This window comes from Protomyctophum bolini (genome assembly GCF_963924005.1).
Source record: "Protomyctophum bolini genome assembly, chromosome: 16".
Taxonomy (NCBI): domain Eukaryota; kingdom Metazoa; phylum Chordata; class Actinopteri; order Myctophiformes; family Myctophidae; genus Protomyctophum; species Protomyctophum bolini.
In genome coordinates this window covers 21744415-21767959 of record NC_137877.1, presented here as the reverse complement: position 1 = coordinate 21767959, position 23545 = coordinate 21744415, and the positions used below count along the sequence as shown (strand labels likewise).

General features: G+C 42.2%; 1 protein-coding gene across 3 annotated transcripts in view; it reads left to right on the top strand.

Annotated features, from left to right (window-relative positions):
* Positions 1–11537: 11537 nt before the first annotated feature.
* Positions 11538–23545, top strand: part of ahr2 (aryl hydrocarbon receptor 2) — a 71987-nt gene continuing 59979 nt past the window's right edge. For 2 of the 3 annotated variants that reach the window (XM_080785862.1, XM_080785863.1), the window contains exon 1: positions 11538–12214. In XM_080785862.1, coding sequence (XP_080641988.1) covers positions 12156–12214 — 59 coding nt within the window. In that variant the 5' untranslated portion in view covers positions 11538–12155. The remainder of the gene's footprint in view (positions 12215–23545) is intronic. The other variant, XM_080785864.1, reaches the window with a different exon arrangement.

Sequence of the window (23545 nt, the reverse complement as noted above, 5' to 3'; positions counted from 1 at the left end):
CACTACTTGGAAATAGCCATAGAAAATTGCAGATCTACAAGCTCACAACTCGTCACAGACACTATCTTTTGTGAAGAGGTTTGGTAGAAGTACCGAGCCAAAGGTCAAGGTTAGGTATTGGGGGTTTAAATCATGAATGTCTGAAAACACACGTTTTACATGAATCCAACATAGTGGTCTGAACAAGACCCCCGGTTTAAGAAGTGGGATATGTTACATATTGATTTAGCTTTGGATGAATATAATACAGCCAGTCCTAGTCCTAGTCTGTCTTCTCTGCGCCACCTGTATTCACAAGGCTTTACATAACACATCCAGTCTGTCAGCTTAGTGTGACTTGCAGCCTGTTTCCTCTGTCGTCTAGGAAACCATGAATGTAAACATGGCCTACCGTCAGTTACACTTCTTCATATTTCATTGCTCGGGCAGCGGCGGGAGCAACATAGGGTTTTCAGCTGCATGCGTGCAGGCGAACAAACTGCTGCTCGAGCTAAAATTAGCGTTTGGATGGAGGCAGGTTTAATAACATTAAAACTATTGTTTTTATCCATTTAGCTACAATTATTATTCATAATGTGCATACTTAATGTGCATTATTCATAATGTGCAGCCTAGGGTCTCTGCAATAACAGTGAGGGGAAGGGGATGAATCCAGTTTTTATGATTTTAAGAATGATCATGGCAATGCATGAAAAGCTGCAAGCAGTTACAGTATGTGCATACACATGCATGATGCATGCACGCACACACATGCCTGTGCGTGCATGCATGTGCATGTTTGCCTGTGTGCATGCTTGCATGACCTAATTCACGCATGTATACGTACGTATATATGCATGCATGTATACTGCATACACACTCGCACACACAAGTGCATGCACACACACGCACGTGCATCATATCTCTCTGTACACACACACACACACACACACACACACACACACACACACACACACACACACACACACACACACACACATATATATATATATATATATATATATATATATATATATATATACACACACACACACACTGCACCTCCCAGCAGCACACATACATACAGTACACACCCCTGCACTTAAGGCATTGTGTTCACACATGTGCCTGTGCACTCAAACTATACACACACACACACACACACACACACACACACACACACACACACACACACACACACACACACACACACACACACACACACACACAGGAACCAGAGTAATTAGTGCCTAATGTACGCCGTAGTAAAACAACAATACTCCACATTCAGGTCTCACGGCTGAAGCCCTGTGAGGCCATCTGAGGGATTTGGCAATCTGTCTCTGCCAAAGTTCCCCCGCTTTTATGGCAGCTTTTATTTCACTTCTCTGCAGCTCCGAGTAGCTTTTAACAGTGCCAGTGGGGAGGCAATTTGCCTGCATTGTTTATCATTAAAACAACTGGAAAACCATAGCAACAAAATACTTTTTTGTGCTCTAGCCCTATACACCTCCGTAAAATCTTACAAGGAACAAGGAAGGCTACTGCAAAAAGTTTCAATTTGTTCTTGCACTTGGAAGTGTTGCTGCCTGTTATTATGAGCGGGGAGGAAAATTATTTTTTTAGACCACTCTTGTGTTTCACTGTGCTACATTATGTGACCTTATGTTGCATGCATTTCATTTCAGACATGTTTTTTATTTATCTCTGAAAGACATGTCATGGCGGGACAACAGGTGGTGTTGATAACGCCTTGATTACTGTCCGGTAGAAGAGGAAAGGCAATCGACAGCCTTGTAGACAAGAGAACAGAACGAAAATACAAAACATGGGGCAACAATTACAGTCGTCCGCCTGCTGACCGCTAATGCCCCCCCCCCCCCCCCAAAAAAAAAGAAAACACCCACCCACTCTGTGCCACTGCTCAGTGTTGCCATGTCCGCTTATTATAAGAAACTTTGGACTTGTTTTTCCTGTAACAATGCTAGTAAATATTGTTGTTTCTAAAGTCTAGTTGCTTATTTGGGCTTATAGCCTCCCTTAGCCAGACTGATCTGCCTTTGCAATGCACATTGCCCCAGGCAGATTAACAGGTTTACTGCCACCTGGTGGACACAAGAGCCAACGCTAGACTGCCAACCCGGATCTACTTGTTTTTTAGTGTGATGCACATCCGGTTTGGCGGGCATCTTAGATGCTAAATAATTAGCGTCAATGCTAGCGAGCAAAAAATTTGTCCATCCGAAACCTGTCTAGGATCGCTGAATAAGGAAAGGGCAAGCAAAAAAAAAAGATCCGGTTTGATATCAATAATAAAGCTTAATCGACGGAACCTTCTGCCGAAAGCAGTTGCCGGTTGGATTCGAATTGGGGGAACGTTCCGTCACGAGTCTGGCCCGCTCAATTGTAGGAGGCTTAGCGGACCCAAAGTAGCGTAGGGCCAACCAGATTCGTCTCAATCATCTGGAACCAGGCTATAACCAACCAGGGCCCAGTGTGCAAATCGGGCGGTACATAAATTGCAAGAGATTTGTCCCTTTCTCTTCCAAAGAAATTTGGCAACACTTCCCTGCAGAGCAACACAGAAGCTTACCGTATTTCCATCGTTGGCTAATAACATCACTTTATATGTTTTACTAAGTAAAATTAACAATACTGCAATGTAGACATACTGTTACAAGTAAAAGTCCAGAATTCAAAATTTACTTTAGTAAAAGCACAAAAGTATTATCATCAAAATGTAGGTTAAAGTACCAAAGTAAAAGTAATCAATACTCATTATGCAGAACGTCTCATTTAAAGTTTTCAAATGTGTGCTATTTTCTAATGGCATGCATAAATGTATATTTTCTAATGGCATGCATAAATGTTTTGAAATAATTGCAGTGGAGTAAAGTACAATATTTGGAGTAGAAAAAAAGTACAACATCTAGTAAAGTAACAATGTAACAATTGTACTTACACTATGTAAATGTAATGTATGTAAATGTACCGTACTTGGTTACTGACTCTCTACCGTGCACTCTCTGCCTGCTGCAAATGAACAGCCACTGTGACACTCCCAGGACAGTTTATACAACCTAACTAATTTTAATGGATCTGTGGTTGAGTACGTAATGGTGTCTGCGGAGTTGCATCTCGGTTGTGTATAAATGCTTCCCCGACCTTCACACGCTAACACCCCCCCCCCCCCCCCATGCCAGTGCAAGGACCCGTCCTGCTCTTTCTCAAGCCTCTGCTTGTTTTAAAAATGACTCTGCATTTGAAAGGCCAGTGCGAAAAAGTTGGGTAACATCACTTGAGATGGCCAATTCCTGGTAGTGATATAGTCCGAGACTGCACTGATGCCATCGCTTCAGACCGTTTTTTTTCCCAGGGACCTAGAAGGGGCAAACTTTGACTAGATTAAAGATCTGTATTTGATCAACAAGTTTTTCAGACAGCAGCGCTGAAAAGTGTCCGTATCACTTCAGCTGCGTGTCCACATTTTGAGCTCCAAGAATAACAGACCCGAGCAACAGGCCCTAAACCCTTTCAACGTGATGAAACAGTGACAGAAAGCAGTGTTGTGTTCAGCTGGGCTGCATGGTGGTGGAAGGGAAGCACTGGGTGCAGTGGAACAATAATGTGGGTGTGAAATATTCTGCCATCTCCCCAAACCAAACCAAAACCGCCGCCGCCCCAGACTGAATGTGAGGGGATAAAGACGTTGAGCTACGGGTGTTGATGGCCGTGCACCGGTGGCTGTCACAGAGGAATGCACCGTGGCCGTATAAACAAACACACGTAATGAATTAAACCCATGGGAACAGCTGCATTGAGCCTCTTTGGACGACCGCACGCCACATACTGCAGCCGCCATGTTCCCTGTGTGTGTCCCCCCCACTTCTGAATAAGTCTTTGGCTGCTTTGTCATCCCCCCACCAGTGCATGTGGGAAGCCTCATCACCGTTCGCTGCCCAAGTGTGGGCAGGTTATATTTAGATGCCCCTCATGGGAACGAGGGGTGGAGGTATAAAGTAATGTCCTGGTAACATGAACTGGGCAAAGAGGAAGTATTGAAAGAACACTACAATGCCAGATAATGGCACTCATACACGCACAGCTCTGCCTGCGTGTGCGCTGGGGCCTGGCGCTCTCCCACACACGCATGCACGCTCACACACACAAAGCATGCACACACAATTTTCAATTTAGGCATTTGGCAGATGCTCTTAATCCAGAGCGATTTACATTAAGCAAGAACAAAAACATAATATACATACAAAGTAGTTATCATCAAATCAAATCAAACTTTATTTATAAAGCACATTTACAAAGACCAAAGGTCAACCAAAGTGCTGTACAAGATGAGATAAAAGAAGAATAAGACAAAATAGCATGGTATAACAACACAAACAAAAGAGCATCAAATCACATACTTGTAATACAATCAAACAAACTTAAAATTATTGTCAAATATTACGCACAGGTTTTTAACTGAGGAGTGAATATTGTTGCTGATGGGGCCCAAGGTGGAGAGGGAAGGTGTTGATTGTTGGCCAAAAATGATTACCTCAGTGAGGAAGTTGTTGTCCATCCAACTTTTGATATCCGTGAGACAAGTAGAATCATACGTAAGCTAAGAACGTAACAGTGGAATATCTATATAATGAAACTATGCATATATACTATAGTGGTATGTTTACATAAAATGCTATAAGTCTACATAAAATGCTAGGGCTAAGTTACATAAGTTGAGTCTTTGCATACGCCTGTAGGAGGCCGAGGCTAGGGAAAGTACTACGGCAAGTGCTATGGGCTAAGGAGTCTGAAGATGTGCATTTTCAGACTGCTCTCACCACTGCTGTCTTGCTCAAACACTGCTGCTCACCCTCCACCACCGAAGCTACCACCTGTCGTTTTGGATCTGCTGTTTATGTAGGGGGGATTCACAGAATCCCTTGGTTGGTTGGGAGATGCACTTAATCAAAATACATAAAAGCAGTTCCAATTCATCGCCAGACCATATAAATATATTGCTAATTTTATATTCAATAAAAAAAGTTCTGTCCATTCATGAGTTGTCCTGACTGAACTCTCATTATTAGATTCCTTGCCGTTCACTTACCCTAACCCGCATGCTAAACACATGCGTCACATTCCTGCCAACTTATAAATAAGTAGTGTGGGCCAGCAAAATGTACGATACTAAATGTCCAAAATTATAAATGTACAAGGGTGTGCACGCACACGTGCACCTGCACACACAAGCAGATACGTGCCCACATGCACACACAATTATATTAGCTTGAGCTTTCCATGCTCCTTCCAGCTCCTCCACGTTTCCTCAACTGGAAGATGTTGTTTATAGAAGGGCCTGCGCAGGTAAAACACAGAGATGCCAGACCTGAAAAACTGGAGACTGTGTGGAAGCATTGTGGTATTGTACATCCTCCGAAAACAAGCTGTTCCTCTCCTTGTGCTCTTTGTTCTGCAGATAGATGGCTGATGCACATGACCCAAGGGCAGAAAGGAGCCTTTCACAATGACACAACGACATGGCACCGCTTCCACCTTAAGCCCCACACCTTGAGCATCTCTCAGTCGTCCATCAATCAAACTCTTAACAGTTGAGTGTGTGCGTGTGTGGCATGCGCATGCATATGTGTGCGTGTGTGTGAGAGAATGCATGGGGGGGGGGGGAAGAAGAGAGGAAATATTTCATAACATTGGTCTCTCATAAAGAAAAGCAAAAGTCACTTCCCTTTTATGCCAGTGAATGAGTTCATTCAATGCTGAAATTACTGACATTCTTTTGTTATTTATTCATTTTTATCAGGAACAGTACACTTTAATTAACTACTAAGTAAATGTTTAGGGACTAATTTTGATCTGCCAAACGTCATTCTCTAAAATACATAAAACAAAATGTACGCACACACGGGTTAACACAACAGTAACAGTGACAGCAATAGATGACCATTGCGTCAAACTTAAATGTTTTTTTATTGGATTTGTATTGTACCGGTATATTAATATTACTAGTCCTTTACCCGTTAAAATAATATTTGAACAGGTAAGGACTAGTAATATTAATATATGATATTAATATATGAACAACAAATTATGTACAGTGTGGGTAATGCGATTTAATAGATCATATTATTGATGTATGTATTTTGAGGTGTAATCAGTCTGGTGTCGGAGGCACTTGCCTGTGGGGTTGGTTAGACATACCTACAGTCCTACAGTCATTAGTCCGACAACAGCGTCGCTCCTGACATGCGCTGTGGGTTGAAACTAACCCGTGCTGCGGGTTAAATATCATCGGTGGCTCCCGACGTGCTGCAGGTTAAAACTAACCCGTGCTGCGGCTTAAAAATCACCCGTGCTGCAGGTTAAAAATCACCCGTGCTGCAGGTTAAAAATCACCCGTGCTGCAGGTTAAAAATCACCCGTGCTGCAGGTTAAAAACCACCCGTGCTGCAGGTTAAAAATCACCCGTGCTGCAGGTTAAAAATCACCCGTGCTGCAGGTTAAAAACCACCCGTGCTGCAGGTTAAAAATCACCCGTGCTGCGGCTTAAAAATCACCCGTGCTGCAGGTTAAAAATCACCCGTGCTGCAGGTTAAAAATCACCCGTGCTGCAGGTTAAAAACCACCCGTGCTGCAGGTTAAAACTAACCCGTGCTGCGGCTTAAAAATCACCCGTGCTGCAGGTTAAAAATCACCCGTGCTGCAGGTTAAAAACCACCCGTGCTGCAGGTTAAAAATCACCCGTGCTGCAGGTTAAAAACCACCCGTGCTGCAGGTTAAAAATCACCCGTGCTGCAGGTTAAAAATCACCCGTGGCTACCGACATGTGCTGCGAGTTAAAACTCACCCGTGGCATCTGCATGCGGTTAGGGTTAGGTTAGGATTTTGGGTAGGGTGTCAGACACAATGGAGGGTGACAATTGATTACTTAACGACTCCACTTTTCACACTCAGTTTTCACTCTTCACACACAGGCAGACTGGCAGATACAGAGATCTCCATGTGGGACACAGACAGATAGTTAAAACGGGTGCTATGACAAGTTGACAACGGGTATTATTACGTTCCCAAGTTGCATCGCAATCAAGTAATTAATTAATGATCACACATGACTGGCAATATAAATGTTTATGTGGCTTAATTAAATGACCAGTGCTTGGCTGTTATGCATCCACCGTTCTGTGCGCCGGCACATTAGCTGATACTTGATTGTTCGATAGAAAGTCCAGACAATAAAATCATCCCTTAATTCTAAAGTCCTTCTGTACAAGTATGAATCGAGCAAATCTGCACCATTAAAGTAGTGTAATAGCATGGAAAAGTCACTGTTTACATTTACAAGCTCGTCATGTCACTCTAGCAAAGTGATTGATCTGTGTCTCTCCTAGGGTCTAACTTGCCCCACAACAACGATGCAGGCCGGAAGCGACAAATGTTTACGCCCCTTTTGTGATATTTTGCTGCGCCCTATAAGCCATTCCTTGAGGTGGTGTTCAATTGGTTTGTACATTTCGTCTATTCGTAATGGCAGAGCATATCAAAAGTGCAGTTTTTAACTGAGAATGCAGATTGACAAAAAATGTCCTACAGTATATGGAATATGGCACTATTACCTCTCCAGATAGATACAGTATAGTGTATTGTTTGCTACTTTAAAGTATTTTATTTTGATTTGATAATCTCACAAACTGGGGGTGGGGCCAGAACAAAATACTTTAACCACGAGACACGCATCGTAATTAGAATGTCCCAGCTACAAATATTGTCTTTAATTTAGGCCTATATACATTAGCTCCTCTACCAAAAGAAGGAAACCATTGTGGGACAATGTTTGAGTCTTTTTAATAAAATGGAATCGAATTGAATTGAAACATGCAAAGCACATCATTCATCACTTCATCAGTAGCAGTTAGGGGTTAAGCAGTGGTGGAAGAAGTAGGCCTACTCTTTTTTCTTTTTTTTAAAGTAAAAGTATCAATACTGCCATGTAAACACTCTTTTACAAGTAAAAGTCCGGTATAACAAAGAGCAAAATTGCAAAGGTATTGGCATCAAAATATACCAAAAGTAAAAGTACTCATTATACATAAATGGCGTATGTGCAGAGTCTATTGGATCGTGAGAAAGAATCATATAATCATATATCTAACCTTTATATTTTACTATCACTAGTACTTATATACAGTAAAACATTATGATATGATATGTGGTAGCCTGTAGCAACCAAGATGTCTCCGCTATTAGGCCTGATGGCTATTGTTTTTGTTACAGCCTGTCTGTTATGGTTCAGCTTGTTCTTGTAGCAGCTAGTACTGTATGACGATGGTCTGAGCCTTGTGTGCTTGTTGGCAGAACTACTGTACCACCAATCTGTGTCTGACTGGGTTTCTAACGTACTTCTCCCCATGATATCATGTACATTAAATCTAGAATCTAGAATAGATGCGGCCAATATACCATCTCTGTCAGGTAGAAACCTCATTAAGACTCCAAAACATGTTACTTTTCGGGACTCAAAATCAAAAGTAGCAGATCTACATGCTGAAAATGAGCTTGTGCATTGGCAATTTTGATACGGTTGATAAGGTTTCTGCCCTGACAGCGACAATATGAATGTAGGGGTCATTGGCATGGACATGTTTGAGAGAAACAGTGTTAGGCAAACGTTCAATATTGATGAACATTGAAGTTGCTTCCTTGAGCTGGGAATGTGGGCCGTGATAGACAAGTCGCTATGAGGAAGTGCAGTGCGCCGCGCTCAAGATAAACAACTGCTGTTTATAAAAGGGAAGAAGAGAATGTGGGGGGTGTGAATTTGGTCTCTATGGGGATCGTTGAGCAACACCTCTCACACAGTATACTGTCACTGTCTGAGGTGCAGTCCGCTGAGGTGAGGAGACAAGATACGCATCAGCCATAAAACAAACAGCACATAACTTGTAGGTACCAACCACACATACACGGCCAGTGGTGGAGGAAGTAGGCCTGCTCGATTTTATTACTTAAAACCCATTAAGACCTGAGGCCGGTTCTACAAGATCTTTCTAAATTGTTCAAAAAACTGCAGCTGTACAAGCTTGAATGTTTTTGAATAGCCAATACAAAGATCTAAAGTACAGTATACGTACAGTATACTGCAATGTAGAAATACTCTGTTTAATAAGAGTAAAGGTCCTGGCTGGTATTAAATATTTTACTTGAGTAAAAGTACAAAACTATCAACGGCAAAATGTAATCTATAATGCTGCAAAAGTATTTATTTTTAAAGATATGTCAAGATGTCAGCTTTTTTTAATTGCACATCATCGTGTTGCATGTGACGCATTGTGATCTCGCTATTTTCAATTAGTTGTTGTGTAAAAAGTATATTTGCATCTGAGATGTAGACAGTGGAGTAGAAGAAGGCTAAGTAATAATGTATCAAGAAATGGAAATACTCAAATAAGGTAGAAGTACCTCAAAATTGTACATAAAGCCTACACTACTCAAGTAGTACTTTCCAGTTCCAGCCTTGCCAATCCAACAAGAAAACTATATCAACCATTGTTGTCGGGCAGAAACTCGTTTCAAGCTTGTAGATCTGCTACTTTTGTTGTTTTTTAATTTGAATCCTGAAAAGTAACATATTTGGACATAATGAGATTTCCACCCGACAGAGACAATGCACTGTATATTATCTGTAGAGATTCTAATAGTTTTTGAAAATGCTAGGATTTTAAGTATCCTCTATAATGATAGGCCTAAAATATGGACACCAGGTTGAAAGTGCACGGTTAAAGCTGCACTGTAACTCTCCTCTTCTGCCCCAGATAATTTGAACCCGTCCTCCTGCGCAAGTGCGAACATGTTTTACCATTGAGCTAATAGCTCCTGCCTGCTTGCTCAGGAGATAAATTGAATCTTGACCATCGAGTCAAAATTCTTGTCAGATCCAGCTGTGTCTATAGGTGAGAAACTATCTCAATAGAAGAGCAGGGAGACAAAATACAAGCACCCCAATTGTATAATTTGTATTGTGTTATTATAACATACTCTACCATACAGATGGCAGACAAAATATATACTAAAATGTATTCATTAAAAAAGGGTTACAGTGCTGCTTTAATTCACATGTGTGTAGTGTGCAGGCCTCATGTAAAAAACATAATCTAGAATGAATTCATAAATTATGTTGGTGCATGGAGGCTTATAAGCAAAGATAAACAACCAGTACATCAGTGTATGCCCACACTTGTATGGCACATAAATCTACTTAGTTGTTTATCTTTGCTTAGGCCACCGTTGAAGTAATACATGGGTGTGTTTATGGGGAAATTTTTCAACGATAAATCAACATTCAGTCTCCTACGAGATGGCTGATCCTGCAGTATAAGCCCAATAGGTCTTAAAGTTTTAAGTGAGACCTAAATAACAATTATTTGAAAGGATACAATGACGTAATTCGGGTGTCCGTGTGGTGGTAGTATGTGTGAGAGACCTGCAGGGGTGCCATTGTGTACAGCAGCAGAGCCAAGGAGAAAGATGAGTTAGAATGACTCAGACAATGAGGAATGAAAAACAATTATTGCTTATCCCAAACAGTGGGTTGGGACCCATTTGTGGTTCACAGACCAATTTTTATGGGTCATGACTTGATTAAAAATCGAATGTTTCTTTCCCTACATTAAAAAAATACATATTTAAAACAAATCTACGAAATTCCATAAATTAAAATAATAAGTAGTGAAAATAGCCGATCTATAAGCAGCTCAGCTATTTCGTATCAATGACCCTCAAATGTTTTTTGTGTGTGTGTGTGTGTGTGTGTGTGGGGGGGGGGGGGGGGGGGGGGGGGGAGGGTAAAGAACATATCGTTTAATGTGTAGGCTATAGTATTTAATGCATATGATTAAACGGTGGTTTCCAACTTTGTCTGGATCAAGGATCACTTGAATATCTCCAAATTGTTATTCGCGGAATCGCGGCCCACCCACATGACCACTTATTCATTGATTGATTGAAATATTTATTAACAGTTTGCAGAATTATAGTACATTTCTAGTACAAACTCAATGCAAAGACTGTTAACTGTGAGTGGACGACCCTAAGCATTACACTTGTTTACAAGAGGGTCCACCTTGTTCAATTCATCAAAACATTTAGACGTACAAACTTAACGTGTAAGGGTTCAGATGGGTGGCCATGAATCGATCGGTCGATTGAGCTTGAAAGTGGGGTCCGCGGCGGGAACCCCAAGGGGCCAAACACATAGACTATCAATTTAGGGGTCCTTGACCTGAAACGGCTTGAGAACCACTGGTTTAAGTTCTTATTTATTAATTGGCATCAATATGAAATCACACTTTTCAAGATTTTAATTGTTGTTGTTTTTTGTGGGTTTTTTTTTTACATTCATGGGCTATTTTGAAATTAATGTTATATGTCTGGGTCTGGGTCTCTCTCTCTCTCTCTCTCTCTCTCTCTAAACAGTTCCAAGTAACTTCCAGTCCACCTTAACAGCCTCTCCGCCTGCAACATATACGATTTCCTGAAAACGCCCCATGCCAAAAACCGATAGGCCTCTACTCTCCACTGCACTCTACCTGCGCTGCGCTCTGCGCTCAGCTCAAATCAGTCCCAAAAAGGATCACTTTACACCACCGGGCAAAGCAAGTGACCCAGAATAACAAGGACTAGTATTGTTTATTTTAGGGCTGGACGGGACGGCGCGTTTTAAACTTTTTTTCCCCTTTTTTTTCCAAAGGGGGGATCAAATCAAAACTTGCTCGGAGGAGGGAGACAGAGAGAAAAAAGTAACACATTTCATTCCCAGAAGAAAGGGGGAGAAGAAAAGACAAATCTTTCCAAAACTTTGCTTTGACTTTCACCATCTCCCCACTTCTTCTTTTCTGGTCAGACCGCACCAGAGAGATCACCAAGGTCGGACCGAGGAGGAAAGCTCGGAGCCGGGGTCCCTGTCTTAGATCAGATCCGCTGATCGGGACTTCAGTTATATCTAGGCTATTATTATTATCACCGGACCGGACCGTCCGGACATTATTATTCCTGTGGATGAAGTGCATGTACTAATAAGAAGTGGATGTTACATTGTTAGTGGTTGTCTTCTTCTTGTCATTGAAACAACAAGCAAGAGAAGCAGCGGCAGAACAACAACAATCATGTTGAGTAACGCTGGGATTTATGCTGTCAAGAAGCGGAAGAAGCCCGTCCAAAAACCGTAAGAAACAAACACACACAGCAGTGCACAAAACGGTTTTACCGCTGCGATATGCGCTTTTTCTTTTCGCTTTTCACTGCACACAGAAAGGGAAAGGCGCGGGGTGGAGGAGGGGGAGCCTTTAATGATTTGAATAGGCTACTTATGTCATGTGTATATTATTTATGGTAAGGTTATGCACGATCTGCATGATCTAAACCTACGTTGTTGAACTTGTTGTTATCACTATTGCTATAGTGCTGTGGTCCAGGATATTATACGTTGTTATTGACCAGAATAGGCATGATTCGAGTTGCCTAAACATGAAGTCTGTCCTAGTCCGATTTAGACTCTAAATCTGTCCTAATAAGTAACTAACATTAACAATAGCATAAACTTACGTATCGAAATCATATTTAAACGTAGTATTATGTTGATATTTAAATCCGTTTTAACTTTTAAGTACAATATTATATATAGCCTAAGCCTATTACATATTGTGTCGCCTATACTTGCACGCCACAGGTCTGTGCCATATCATAGCGTATGGCTTAGACTGGCTATATTAAACGAGCTTGCTTTTGTGTTGAAAGGGGGCTTCTAAATTGACCCTTACATATTTGTAGACTATTCCTCTGAGAGTGTACCAAATGAAAGCTTAGACACGTGACAACAGTGACATGTTGTCTGTATAAGTATAGCCTAACGCTATACGAGTGAATTCGCGGACCCCAGATCTAAAACGAGATGATGCATCTCAATTTAAGGGGCTTATCCTTTCAATAAAAAAAATAAAAAGTGTGTGTGTGTGTGTGTGTGTGTGTGTGTGTGTGTGTGTGTGTGTGTGTGTGTGTGTGTGTGTGTGTGAGTGTGAGAGAGAGAGAGACAGTAGAACCAATTGGACCCTTACATCTGATGTATAGGTAATAACCATAGACTGTAAAAGGTACAAAAAATGTACCTCTAATGTTCCATTACTCTAGTCTCAGAGTTGTGGGGTCCTTGAAATAAAAATAAAAAAAGTTTTAGAAGCACTGATCAGTGACTGATCTAAAAAAATACGAGGCTGCTGACTGCTGTAAAAAAAAAAGGCACGGAGCTGTCTTTTGTTTTGAAGGGCTGGACTTGAACTTGAGCTTGAGAGAGAGAGAGAGAGAGAGAGGGCCCCTCTTTTCTCTCTATCCAGTTTTTTTTCCTCGGGTTACCTTAAGAATTTCTTCTTCGTGTATAGTTTTGGTCTGGCATGGAAATAGTACTCTCGCATTAATCACAATCAAGTTGTAGACTCGGCCTGCGCTCTCACGCGATGCTTACAGGAGGGCGGGGGGGAGGCGGGGGCTTGCGGGCCCAAAGTATGTTATTGTAATCTGATACGGCCTCTGCTCATTATGGGAACACTTCTGCTCTGAGCACTGCTCTGCTCTGAGCTCTCTCTCTCTCTCTCTCTCTCTCTCTCTCTCTCTCTCTCCATCTCCCCCCACTATTCCTCACACTCTTTCTTTCTGTCTTTCTGTCTTTCTTTCTTTCTTCTATTAGTCCCCCCCCCTCTCTCTCTCTCTCTCTCTCCTCCAGCCCTCATATTCTTTGACAATGTGCAACCTTCAGAGATAGTAGACAATCGCTGCAAATGAAATAATTAAAAAACTTAAACATTATATATGTGTGTGTGTGTGTGTGTGTGTGTGTGTGTGTGTGTGTGTGTGTGTGTGTGTGTGTGTGTGTGTGTGTGTGTGTGTGTGTGTGTGTGTGTGCGCGTGCGCGCGCGCGTGCGCGCAGACTGTGTTTATGAAGATGTGGAGCTGTGCAGCCAGGGCTGAGGTTTCCTGGACAGCCATCTGGGCTTGGCTGCACAAAGACACCATTGAGACGGACTGTAAAAAGGCTGTGGTCACTAAATAGTGGCATTCCAACGCAGCTCTGTCCGTCCAGAGAAGTCTGTTTTAAATGGACACAACTGACACGCGCAAGCACGTGCACACATACACTTTTTGTTGTCTCTCTTGGTTGCAAACTCTGTACAAATAACTTATCCACTTATATCGTGGGCTTTCAGCAGAAACCTAACTTTCTGTGTGTTTTTTTTCTTCGTAAATCAACACCCGACTTGAACATACTACAGGGTCACACAAAAGCATCAAAAGTTGCAGTCAGATCCACAAGCTCTGTAGATCTGCTACTTTTGCCATTTGTTTTACATTTGAATCCTGAAAAGTAACAGTAATGTGAGGTGTCCACCCGACAGTCGTTAAAGTAGTTAAAATACATTCATGGATATTAATCATTCATGCTTTTGTGCCCTCCCCACCCAATCTGTGTTACATGGGCTTCAGTAACAACATGAGTGCTACAGTACAGGCTTGTTAAAATGCACAGTAGTTGTGTTTTTTTACCCTTCTAGTTCTCACTGTGCTGTGCTGCCTGTAGTTGAACATCTATTCTATTTCTGGCGTTCTTCTCTACATGCTGTTGTGATTACTCTGTAGAAGGAGTTCTGTGTGAAAATATGGCTTAATTATTTCCTAGGGCTCATTACAATCCCTGCATGGAGCGAGAGCTTGTGGCGAGGTTTGAAATGTGTGTTGTGTTGTCGTGTGTGTGTGTGTGTGTGTGTGTGTGTGTGTGTGTGTGTGTGTGTGCGCGCGCGAAAATATGTAAAGGAGAGCGGGCAAACAGTATTATATCTCACGTTAAGTTCCTGGTTTGTCAGACAGTGCACATTTCCTTTAGTACGAATGCACGCACGCACACACACACACACACACACACACACACGCTGCCTTGCTGATAGGGGTGAGGCAAAAAGCCAAAACAAACTTGGTGCACAATAACATAGTGGCCCATTGTTCTCAGGGCTGTCTCATCTACCGGGGGGGCCTCATCAACGATATGCGTTTTGCCCATTGTTCTAAGTTTAACTCAGTTACAGTAGTCCCCAAAGGCCCTTAGCCCGGCCCCGTCCTCTACTACCCTCCAACCCTCACCAAAGTGTTCAACACACCCAATAAGAATCAAAGCCATGATGATGCACCAAGGGCACAATTTAGAATACGTAATACGTGTTAATAAGTTAACAAACGTAAAAAGGAAATGAGGAAATCGTCGCTGTCGTGCAGTGGTGGATATTGCTTGCAATCTCACGATAGATATGTATCACAATACAGAGCGAGGCCACAATACGATATATATTAGGGATGCACCGAAAGGGAAATTCTTGGCCGAATACCGAATATAGGAAACAGTTGGCCGAAAACCGAATACCGAATAGCCGAATACATACTTTGTTGTAAAGCTACCTGATTATGGCAAAAGACATGATTATGGCAAAACCTAACTTAAATAATAAACACTTATGGGTCCATTAAAAAACATCTAAATAATTGGAGGCTTTGTGATTAATTAATCTCAATTAATCACATTTGAATCGCATATCAATAGGCCTATTTGACCTGAGCAGTGAGCTTTTTTTTCTACATAAGCATAGGCAATAAAAACAAGTAGTAATAATAATAATAGTGATAATAATATTATTTATATTAAGCTTCTCTGAGTACTTAAAGACACTTTTCAAAGAGAACATGAGAAAACAAATAAAAACAACTTTATTAGAGAAAAACTAAGACTATGGAATAAAATAAATTAAAGTAGAATGAGATAGCAATATTCCAGAGGTGGGTTTGAATTTATAGGTGGTGGCATGTCTCTGAGTTTTGGGAAGTGCATCGTTTTGACAGGTCTGCCTGCTGTGGACAACGATACAGTCTATCATTCATTGTTAAAGCTCCAAATGATATTCCCATTCGTCTTTGTGTCTGCCCGTGTAAACGCAGCAGCGAGTGTGAGGGGACGAGGGTTGGGGAACAGATGTAAAGTACATAGTGTTAAAACTAACGTTAGCTCCCATGCTAGCTACTAGCTTCCCTCGTCAACACCACCACAGATCGGGTGGAAGCTGCTAATATCACGTTGCTTGTGCCCGTGGATGGGAAATTAGATTTAGAAGGCTATGGAATCGTGGATGAAAGCACAGTTGTGTCGGATCTGCCTGTGCGTTCCGTGACTGCTGCTCGTGTGTTGCGTTGCGACTGTCGCTGGCTGGGGGCTGCTGAATGATGCATAGTTAAAGAGCGTCATAAGCATGCGCCCTTCCTGCGCTGAAAGTAGCAGATCTACAAGCTATCCACCCGTCGCAATGCACAGAGCGTTGGGCTTGTACATCTGTGTTTTCCTCGCAGTTTAGTTCGATTCACAACTTTAGGACCACTACTACTATTCGGTGATATTTTTCGGCTTATTTGAGCCGAAACCGAATAGGCCGAAAATACATTTTTAGCCATTTTCGGCCGAATATTTTCGGTGGCCGAATTTTCGGTGCATCCCTAATATATATCAATATATCGATATAAACGGTTATTCAAAATAATGACCATGTTGCACAAATACAATAAAACACTTTCAGGCCCACAGAGATCTTTAAATTAAAATAAAATGTCTAAATATCGTAACAAGGGGTCTTGGAAGGGAGTGCATTGCAACTTGCAAGGGGTGCTTTGATAGTGATAACGTTAAACAGAGGTACGTTTGTCAACACTGCGTCACCCAGATAATTCATGCCGTTTATTGCCATATCGATACAGCAGATCAATTCACCTATCGTCCGGATGTTCGATCGATATATCGATTAATTGATTTCTTGTAAAGTACCGGTACTACAGTCACACAAGATCCACAAGCTCGAAACACGGCGCAAAGATAACTGTAATAATGTTAGATTTCAGTTAACATATAACGGTATGTAAGTTTCAGCGATTGGACAGGGGACAACTTGGTGGGCGTGGGAGGATGTTGCAAGTGTATAATTGTTTAGCAAAACTCAAAAAGAGTTGAGTGATGATAATACCAAGGTAAGGTTTCTTTAAAACCTTTTATTGTATTTTTTATACAGTGTGTGTGTATATATATATATATATATATATATATATATATATATATCCAAGCCGTTAACACGATTGATTGATTTGGTCATTAAATAATAAACACGCTCTGAAAAGAGACCACCCATCTGACTGACCACTTACGCTCTGTTAAGTGGTCAGATGTGAATGCTTTTGACATTTTCAAGAGGGCCTTGATCTAGAAAAGGTTGAGAACTACTGGGTTTAGTGGGATTACAACCACTTACCGGTAAATCCCAGCATTTGTATTGTGGCATAAGCTTTCGCAGTAAATTTGTAGATCTGCTACTTTTCTTTTTTTGTATTCGTCATAATCATGTAGAAAAATGTTTTCAAACATTTTCCAAAAATTACAAAGGAAATTAGCTGACTACTATCTATCTTTTCTGCTTCTAAAGAAAATAAATAAGGTTATAAATCATTACTTTTGTGCAACTTCTGTGTACGAAGGTTAACAAATCTGAACAGAAATCTATATATGTTCCAGTATTCAACGGCAAAAACACAAATTATATCGCAAAAAATCTCTTATTTACACAACAAATGTAGTAAGATGTCGTCATGATCGTGGCAGCCGTGTTCCGATGGGTGAGGGGAGAAGGTAAATCCATTTTCAGCCCGTGACTAAAGAGTGCTCACGTGGAAGGAATGCCTAGGGTTCACCTAGGGACACGATAAGTAGAAATACATACAGTACAGTTACAGTACAGTAGTGTACAATATGTAGTCTTGTACAACGAGGGAAGCGGGTGTTGTCAAATAAAAGCAGGTCCTCTCTGTTGTAGCCTCATTTATCATCTCGCTGCTTCCACAGAGCTGTGTGCGACATATTTTGTTCTGTGTGCGACTGTGCGTGTGTGTTCTGTTTCACCATATCTGCCATTTCTCTGTCATTCTCTCTCCCCCTCTCTCTGTCTCTCTGTAAATCTTCTCTGTGGGCCATTGTTCAGTAGTCAAACGTCTCTATATCTGGAATCTGGATCATGTGAGTGTTATATTATGTCGTCAACAGGTACGCTCGTGTGTTAGACTGTGCTTTTTTTGGGTCGTTTATGTTGTTATTCCTCCAACCACTGAGGTTTTTTTTTCTTTTCCTGTCAGATCTGTGAAGCTACCAGACAGTCTTGCCTCCCACTTTGCAAGCAGACAAAAGCATGCCAGTGTCATTACGACAAGTGAGAGTGCAACACGAGACCCCACCCCCCTGGTGGAATCAGAAGGTTATAGGGGTCCACCAGGTTCAGGCCCCTATCTTCTTTGGTCTTCGTCTCTGTGGGGTGGAAACCTCATATGTCCAAAAGCATAAAAAAAAAGCAAAATCGACAAGCTCAAAATGCACCGTGAGTGGCTGCGTTTTGAGCTTGCAGATCTGCTACTGTTGATGCTATGTAGTATGATCAAGTAGTAGGGCATTGATTTAAGAAAACAAACAAAAAGTTAGAATATGGACATTGGTCAATTCTGCCCGACAGCAGCGTCTTATGAAGCAAGATGGTGTTGGGATGATGAGAGTAAATTCACCACCGATGTGTGGTTCGTTACCGGCCCCGGGGCCCCTGTGTCGGGGCCCCATGATCCACAGTCAAGTCAAGGTGGAAAGAATGGCTCTTGAATACTGGCTTTTGTCTCACCAGGCATTTCTTGAAAGTGAGGTCAGTCCTTACTCTGTTTCTGGGAAGGTACCGCTCGGGTCGACGGCCCGGCAATTGAGTTATGGCCGCATTCCCCACAGACTATTCAATGTGGAGAGAGAAGGAAAGGAAAAAAAAAGGCCTATCATCATCCACAGTTTGTGTAATGAGCAAGTTACAGAGTTTGACTTCTTGAAAGGATGAGGTGGAGAGTTTTGCAGTATATCTTGCTGCCAGAGGAATTAATGGGTTTCGGTGATATTTGACCTTCAAAAAGTTGTCAACGCCCTGTGCCGTTGATCATAGAGACATGTCAAGTTTGCTCAACACTGACTTTAACTTTGTACCCATGACCAGAGACTATGTCGAATGAGAACTGCCATTGAGTGTGTACAGTTTGCTTCTGGGTTAGTTAGATTAATAGATTTATGACAAAAGCGGTCAGCTCCATAAAGAAAATGGATTGGGAATGACGCAATATTTGGGCTGTTTCAGTTTATTCTCTCTCGGGGTGAAAGGGCTCAGTACTTAAGTGCAAGAATGGTTACCCCTCTCTTTTGAAACTCCAAACCCTCTGCACAGCGCTTTGTTGACACAGTGATTCATCAGTTTGAAAGAGCGTTTTCACTCTGAAATGTATTGTCTGAACGACTGACACTATTTACTACTGTCACTTTGAGTCATAGAAAGTTGCTTAATCTGCCTTTAAAGATAGATACATATGTGAACTGACCAATGCAATTCATTCTTCATTATCTCTAAACATAGCAGCAGCAGCAGCAGCTGTGGCACCACCACATGTACTGAGTGAGTATATCCTCTTGTCAGGTGGAAACCTCATATGTCCAAAAGTGTTACTTTTCACCATTCAAATTCAAAAGCAGCAAAAAAGCAGATCCACACGGATCTGCTACTTTTGATGCTTTCATGTGACGCTGTAGTAATGTAGTATGATCAAGTAGGGCGTTAATGTATGTGAAAAAACCCACAAAAATGGAGATAAGAGGTTTTTGCCCGACAGCGACGATATCTTTTGACATGGCGAAAGCCATTCATAGAGTTGTTATGCAGGCTCCGCCCGCCCCGGCCTTTCGCCAGCAGGTGTATTCGGTCAGAGATATGATAACGCTGTGGTGTTGTGTGTCGTCTCTCGTTCATCTATCGTTCCCGGCTCCGCTTTTTTTGGCCGGCGGTTTCCTTCCAGCATGTGGGTCTGATTTGCAATTAATGACATGTGTCTCCGTCGAGACTCGTAAATTCGAATTTGGCCTTCAGCATGGGTGGTCTCTCCTAGCGGATTTCATTGCTAACCCGTTGCCCCTCAAGTGAAATACCACAGTGAGACCCAACAGAACAAATGAAGCCTATGCTATGGGTGAAAAAAAGAAAGAGAAGATGAGGTTACTGGTTTGACACAAAAGCAGCACTTTAAGGCTTGTGGTCGACTGGACATGTTCCAGTGGAACCTCCTCTTGACATTTTAGCTTTGCATTACAGCAGTGGTTCCCAATCTCGGGGGGGGGGGGGGGGATCCCCCAATTATTTCGGGGGGCTCCGAGGTGACTAGCCTAATGTGCAACATTGTTTTCCTTACTCAATAGTAAACAAACCGACAAGTGTATATAGAGCATCGCATGACGACGACATGCTCGGAAGAGAATTCCCCATTCATTTTTCCCATAGATGTTTCAAAAAGTATTTATTTAAAGACATTTAACCCTCGGACAAAGCCAACTCTTGTTGTTTTGGGCCGATCAAATAATTAGAAAGAAGTCTCTGACCTTTTTTTGAGTGGTGCAACCACTCCTTTACGGAGCTATGTATGTGGGTGGCTGGGTGGGTGCCTGGGTGGGTTTGAGCACGAAAACAGCATGGTTGTTTTTCACCACCTGTGCGCAACCTAACACAAACACACACGCACATATTAACTGTATATATGATGATTTCGGGTGTGCCAGTACAGTACAGTGACAGTACAGTACAGTAGAGGGACCCCCACACGGTAACTCTGTCATTTCTCAACCGTTTCGGACGCGGGGCAGCCGGGGACCCCCCTAGGGACTCCCCGGGGACCCCCACACAGTAACTCTGTCATTTCTCTACCGCTTCGGGCGCGGGCCGGCACCCTGGGTGGCTGGAACTTTGGAACACCCCCGCCCCCCCGGGGACCCCCACACGGGTGTGATTTTTCTTCTTTCTAATTATTTGATCGGCCCAAAACGTTTATTTTCATGATTTGTCACAACTAGACTTGGCTTCCACTCCTTCCAGTCATCCCGGTTCTCCATACATCTGGCACATTCTATATCCATCTATTCTACTGTATATCATCCTATATGTATCTGCACATTTCTAAAGTTACAATTTAATCATTTTTATTAAGACCTGTTAAAAAAGAAATTGGTGAAATGATCAAATATTGCATCAGAAAGAGGCAAACATCCCGCCCAACACTCCCTGGTGACAGGTGCCGCCCCCAGCCTGTAAGATTACGTGCCATGACAATTATCACCCTCCTCACTGGGCTTCATTCCCTCAAACACGGGTACATTGTGTTCGTTTATTAGACGCTCGACAAGGCCGGACGCACCTTGGTGGATTCGAACCCACAGCCTCTGCGGTGGTGCATGCAGACACTTTATCACTGTTACAGTACCTCCTTACTAATTAATTATGTAATGGTGACTTGATGTATAGCAAGCCTATATGACACAAATATTTGGTACATCACCCCCCTTGTAGCAATCATAAGACCCCAGACCGCATGTTGAACACCCATGCATTATGGCAACGATGGGAAATCTCGCAAACGTTTCAAACGGTCAAGTTTCCGATTTTCCACCCTATATAACTTTAGCACATTTTTTTATAAATGGAAACAAGGTCTCCGTTACTTACCAGTGGCCATATTTACTGACATGGCCTCGGCGCTATAACACACATTGTGACGCTATAGTAAAAGGTGATCCGTGTGCTGCAGACAGTGTCATATTTCAGCATGGTGCTGTTGCGTATAGCTTCGCTAACAGCTGCACCGCAGACCGGGAGCCACTGCTCTTGCTATGCTTTCGACTGTCTCCACCGTTGCCAGGTTTTGCGAGAGAAATATAGCAACAGGGTCTATGACAACGAGCCCAAAAGAAGCAACTATTATAGGCCACATGAGCACTTTAAACATTATGCACTGGCTATTTTCAAAAGAAAATCTTGGGAAAATCTTTAGGAACAAGCCAAAAAAACGCAACCCTAGGGCCATTATATTTGGACATACCAGGACCAAAATCATACCAGGACCAAAATCAATGTGCACGTTTGTTGCGCCCATTCATGTCCATGCACGCAATACGCACAATAGGTGCTGCATACAGGCAATGACAAACATCAGCATCAGTGTTGGATTCAGACACGCAATGCATTTGTTCATGTTTTCTGATTAGCATCTTTACTTGAAAATAACATGATACAAGCCTATGTAACCACTGAAAACAACTGTTATTATCTTAATTCTGCCAAAAACCGGGACAATTGTATTTGTTAATGTTGAAAGCTGGGACATATTAGTGTTTAGGAGATTTGTCGGGACTCGGGACACGCAGCTTGAAAACGGGACACCCCCGGGCCAAAACGGGATATCTGGTCACCCAGCTACTACTAAACCTGCAACTAACGAATATATACAAGTGATTTTCCAGGAAAATCAAGCCCAAAGTTGCTCACAGTATAAGCAGGGCAACACTCTCCCCTCCAGTCTTCAGAGCAGGGCCATATGGCGGCAGCAGAAGTCGGTGGCCCCCAGGCATTTTTTCGACTGTCTCGTCTGACTTGTATATCTCAGTAGGCTAATGATGGATGATGACTCACGAGCGGAGCCGTGGTGTGGTGCTTGTTAGTCACGTTTATGGCTGCATCCTCTTCCTTCCACTTCATCATCAGTGAGTAGAGAGCACTTGTTGAATGATAGCACTGTTCCTGTTTTATTGGAATGTGTCATACATACATGCAGGCGAAGGAAGCATGGACTAGACGCTGTGGTGTGCTGGCTGGATGGTTTGCCTGCCCTGCATGGCCCTGAATTGAGTCAGGGCACGATTCACAAGGAATTCAAGCTAAAAGGGGTCCTTATCAGTGTTGCCAGATTTTGCAAGAGAAATAAGGTCTATGAACAGTCCAAAAGAAGCAACTAGGGTACTAGACCAAATGAGGACTCTTGGCTATTTGAAAATAGCCGATCTACAAGCTCACAGTGAGCTTGTACTTGTACATCTGCTATTTAAAAAGGAAAAAACGTTCAAAAAAACAGCACAAATTGTGGGTGGGTGCTTGCTTAGCACAAACTTCATATTAATTTAGTGTTCCTTGACTTGAAAATGTCTTGAGAACCACTGGTTTAAACAACATTAAGAAGAAAGCCCAAATAAGTACACTTTATAAACAAGAACCAAAAAAACCCAACAAAAAACTTTACAAAATAAATAACCCAAAGTTGCTTATAATAAGCAGACTTGGCAACACAGGTCCTTATTCTCCTTGCTCTCCCGCTCCTTTGTGGTGTCAGTCAGGAAACGAGTGTGTTGTAACTTGTTACATGTGATGTCTCTCACATGCTTGTTGTTTCTTGTTACATGTCCCTTACATACATGTATGCTAGTTGTTTCTTAACAGGACGTTTTTCTTAACAGGTCGTTATCACCAGTTATTCTCAGAACATTGGAAGCCTTTGAAAAGTAGACTAGTCATGCGTTGCTCAATCCAGGACTACTTAAAACTTT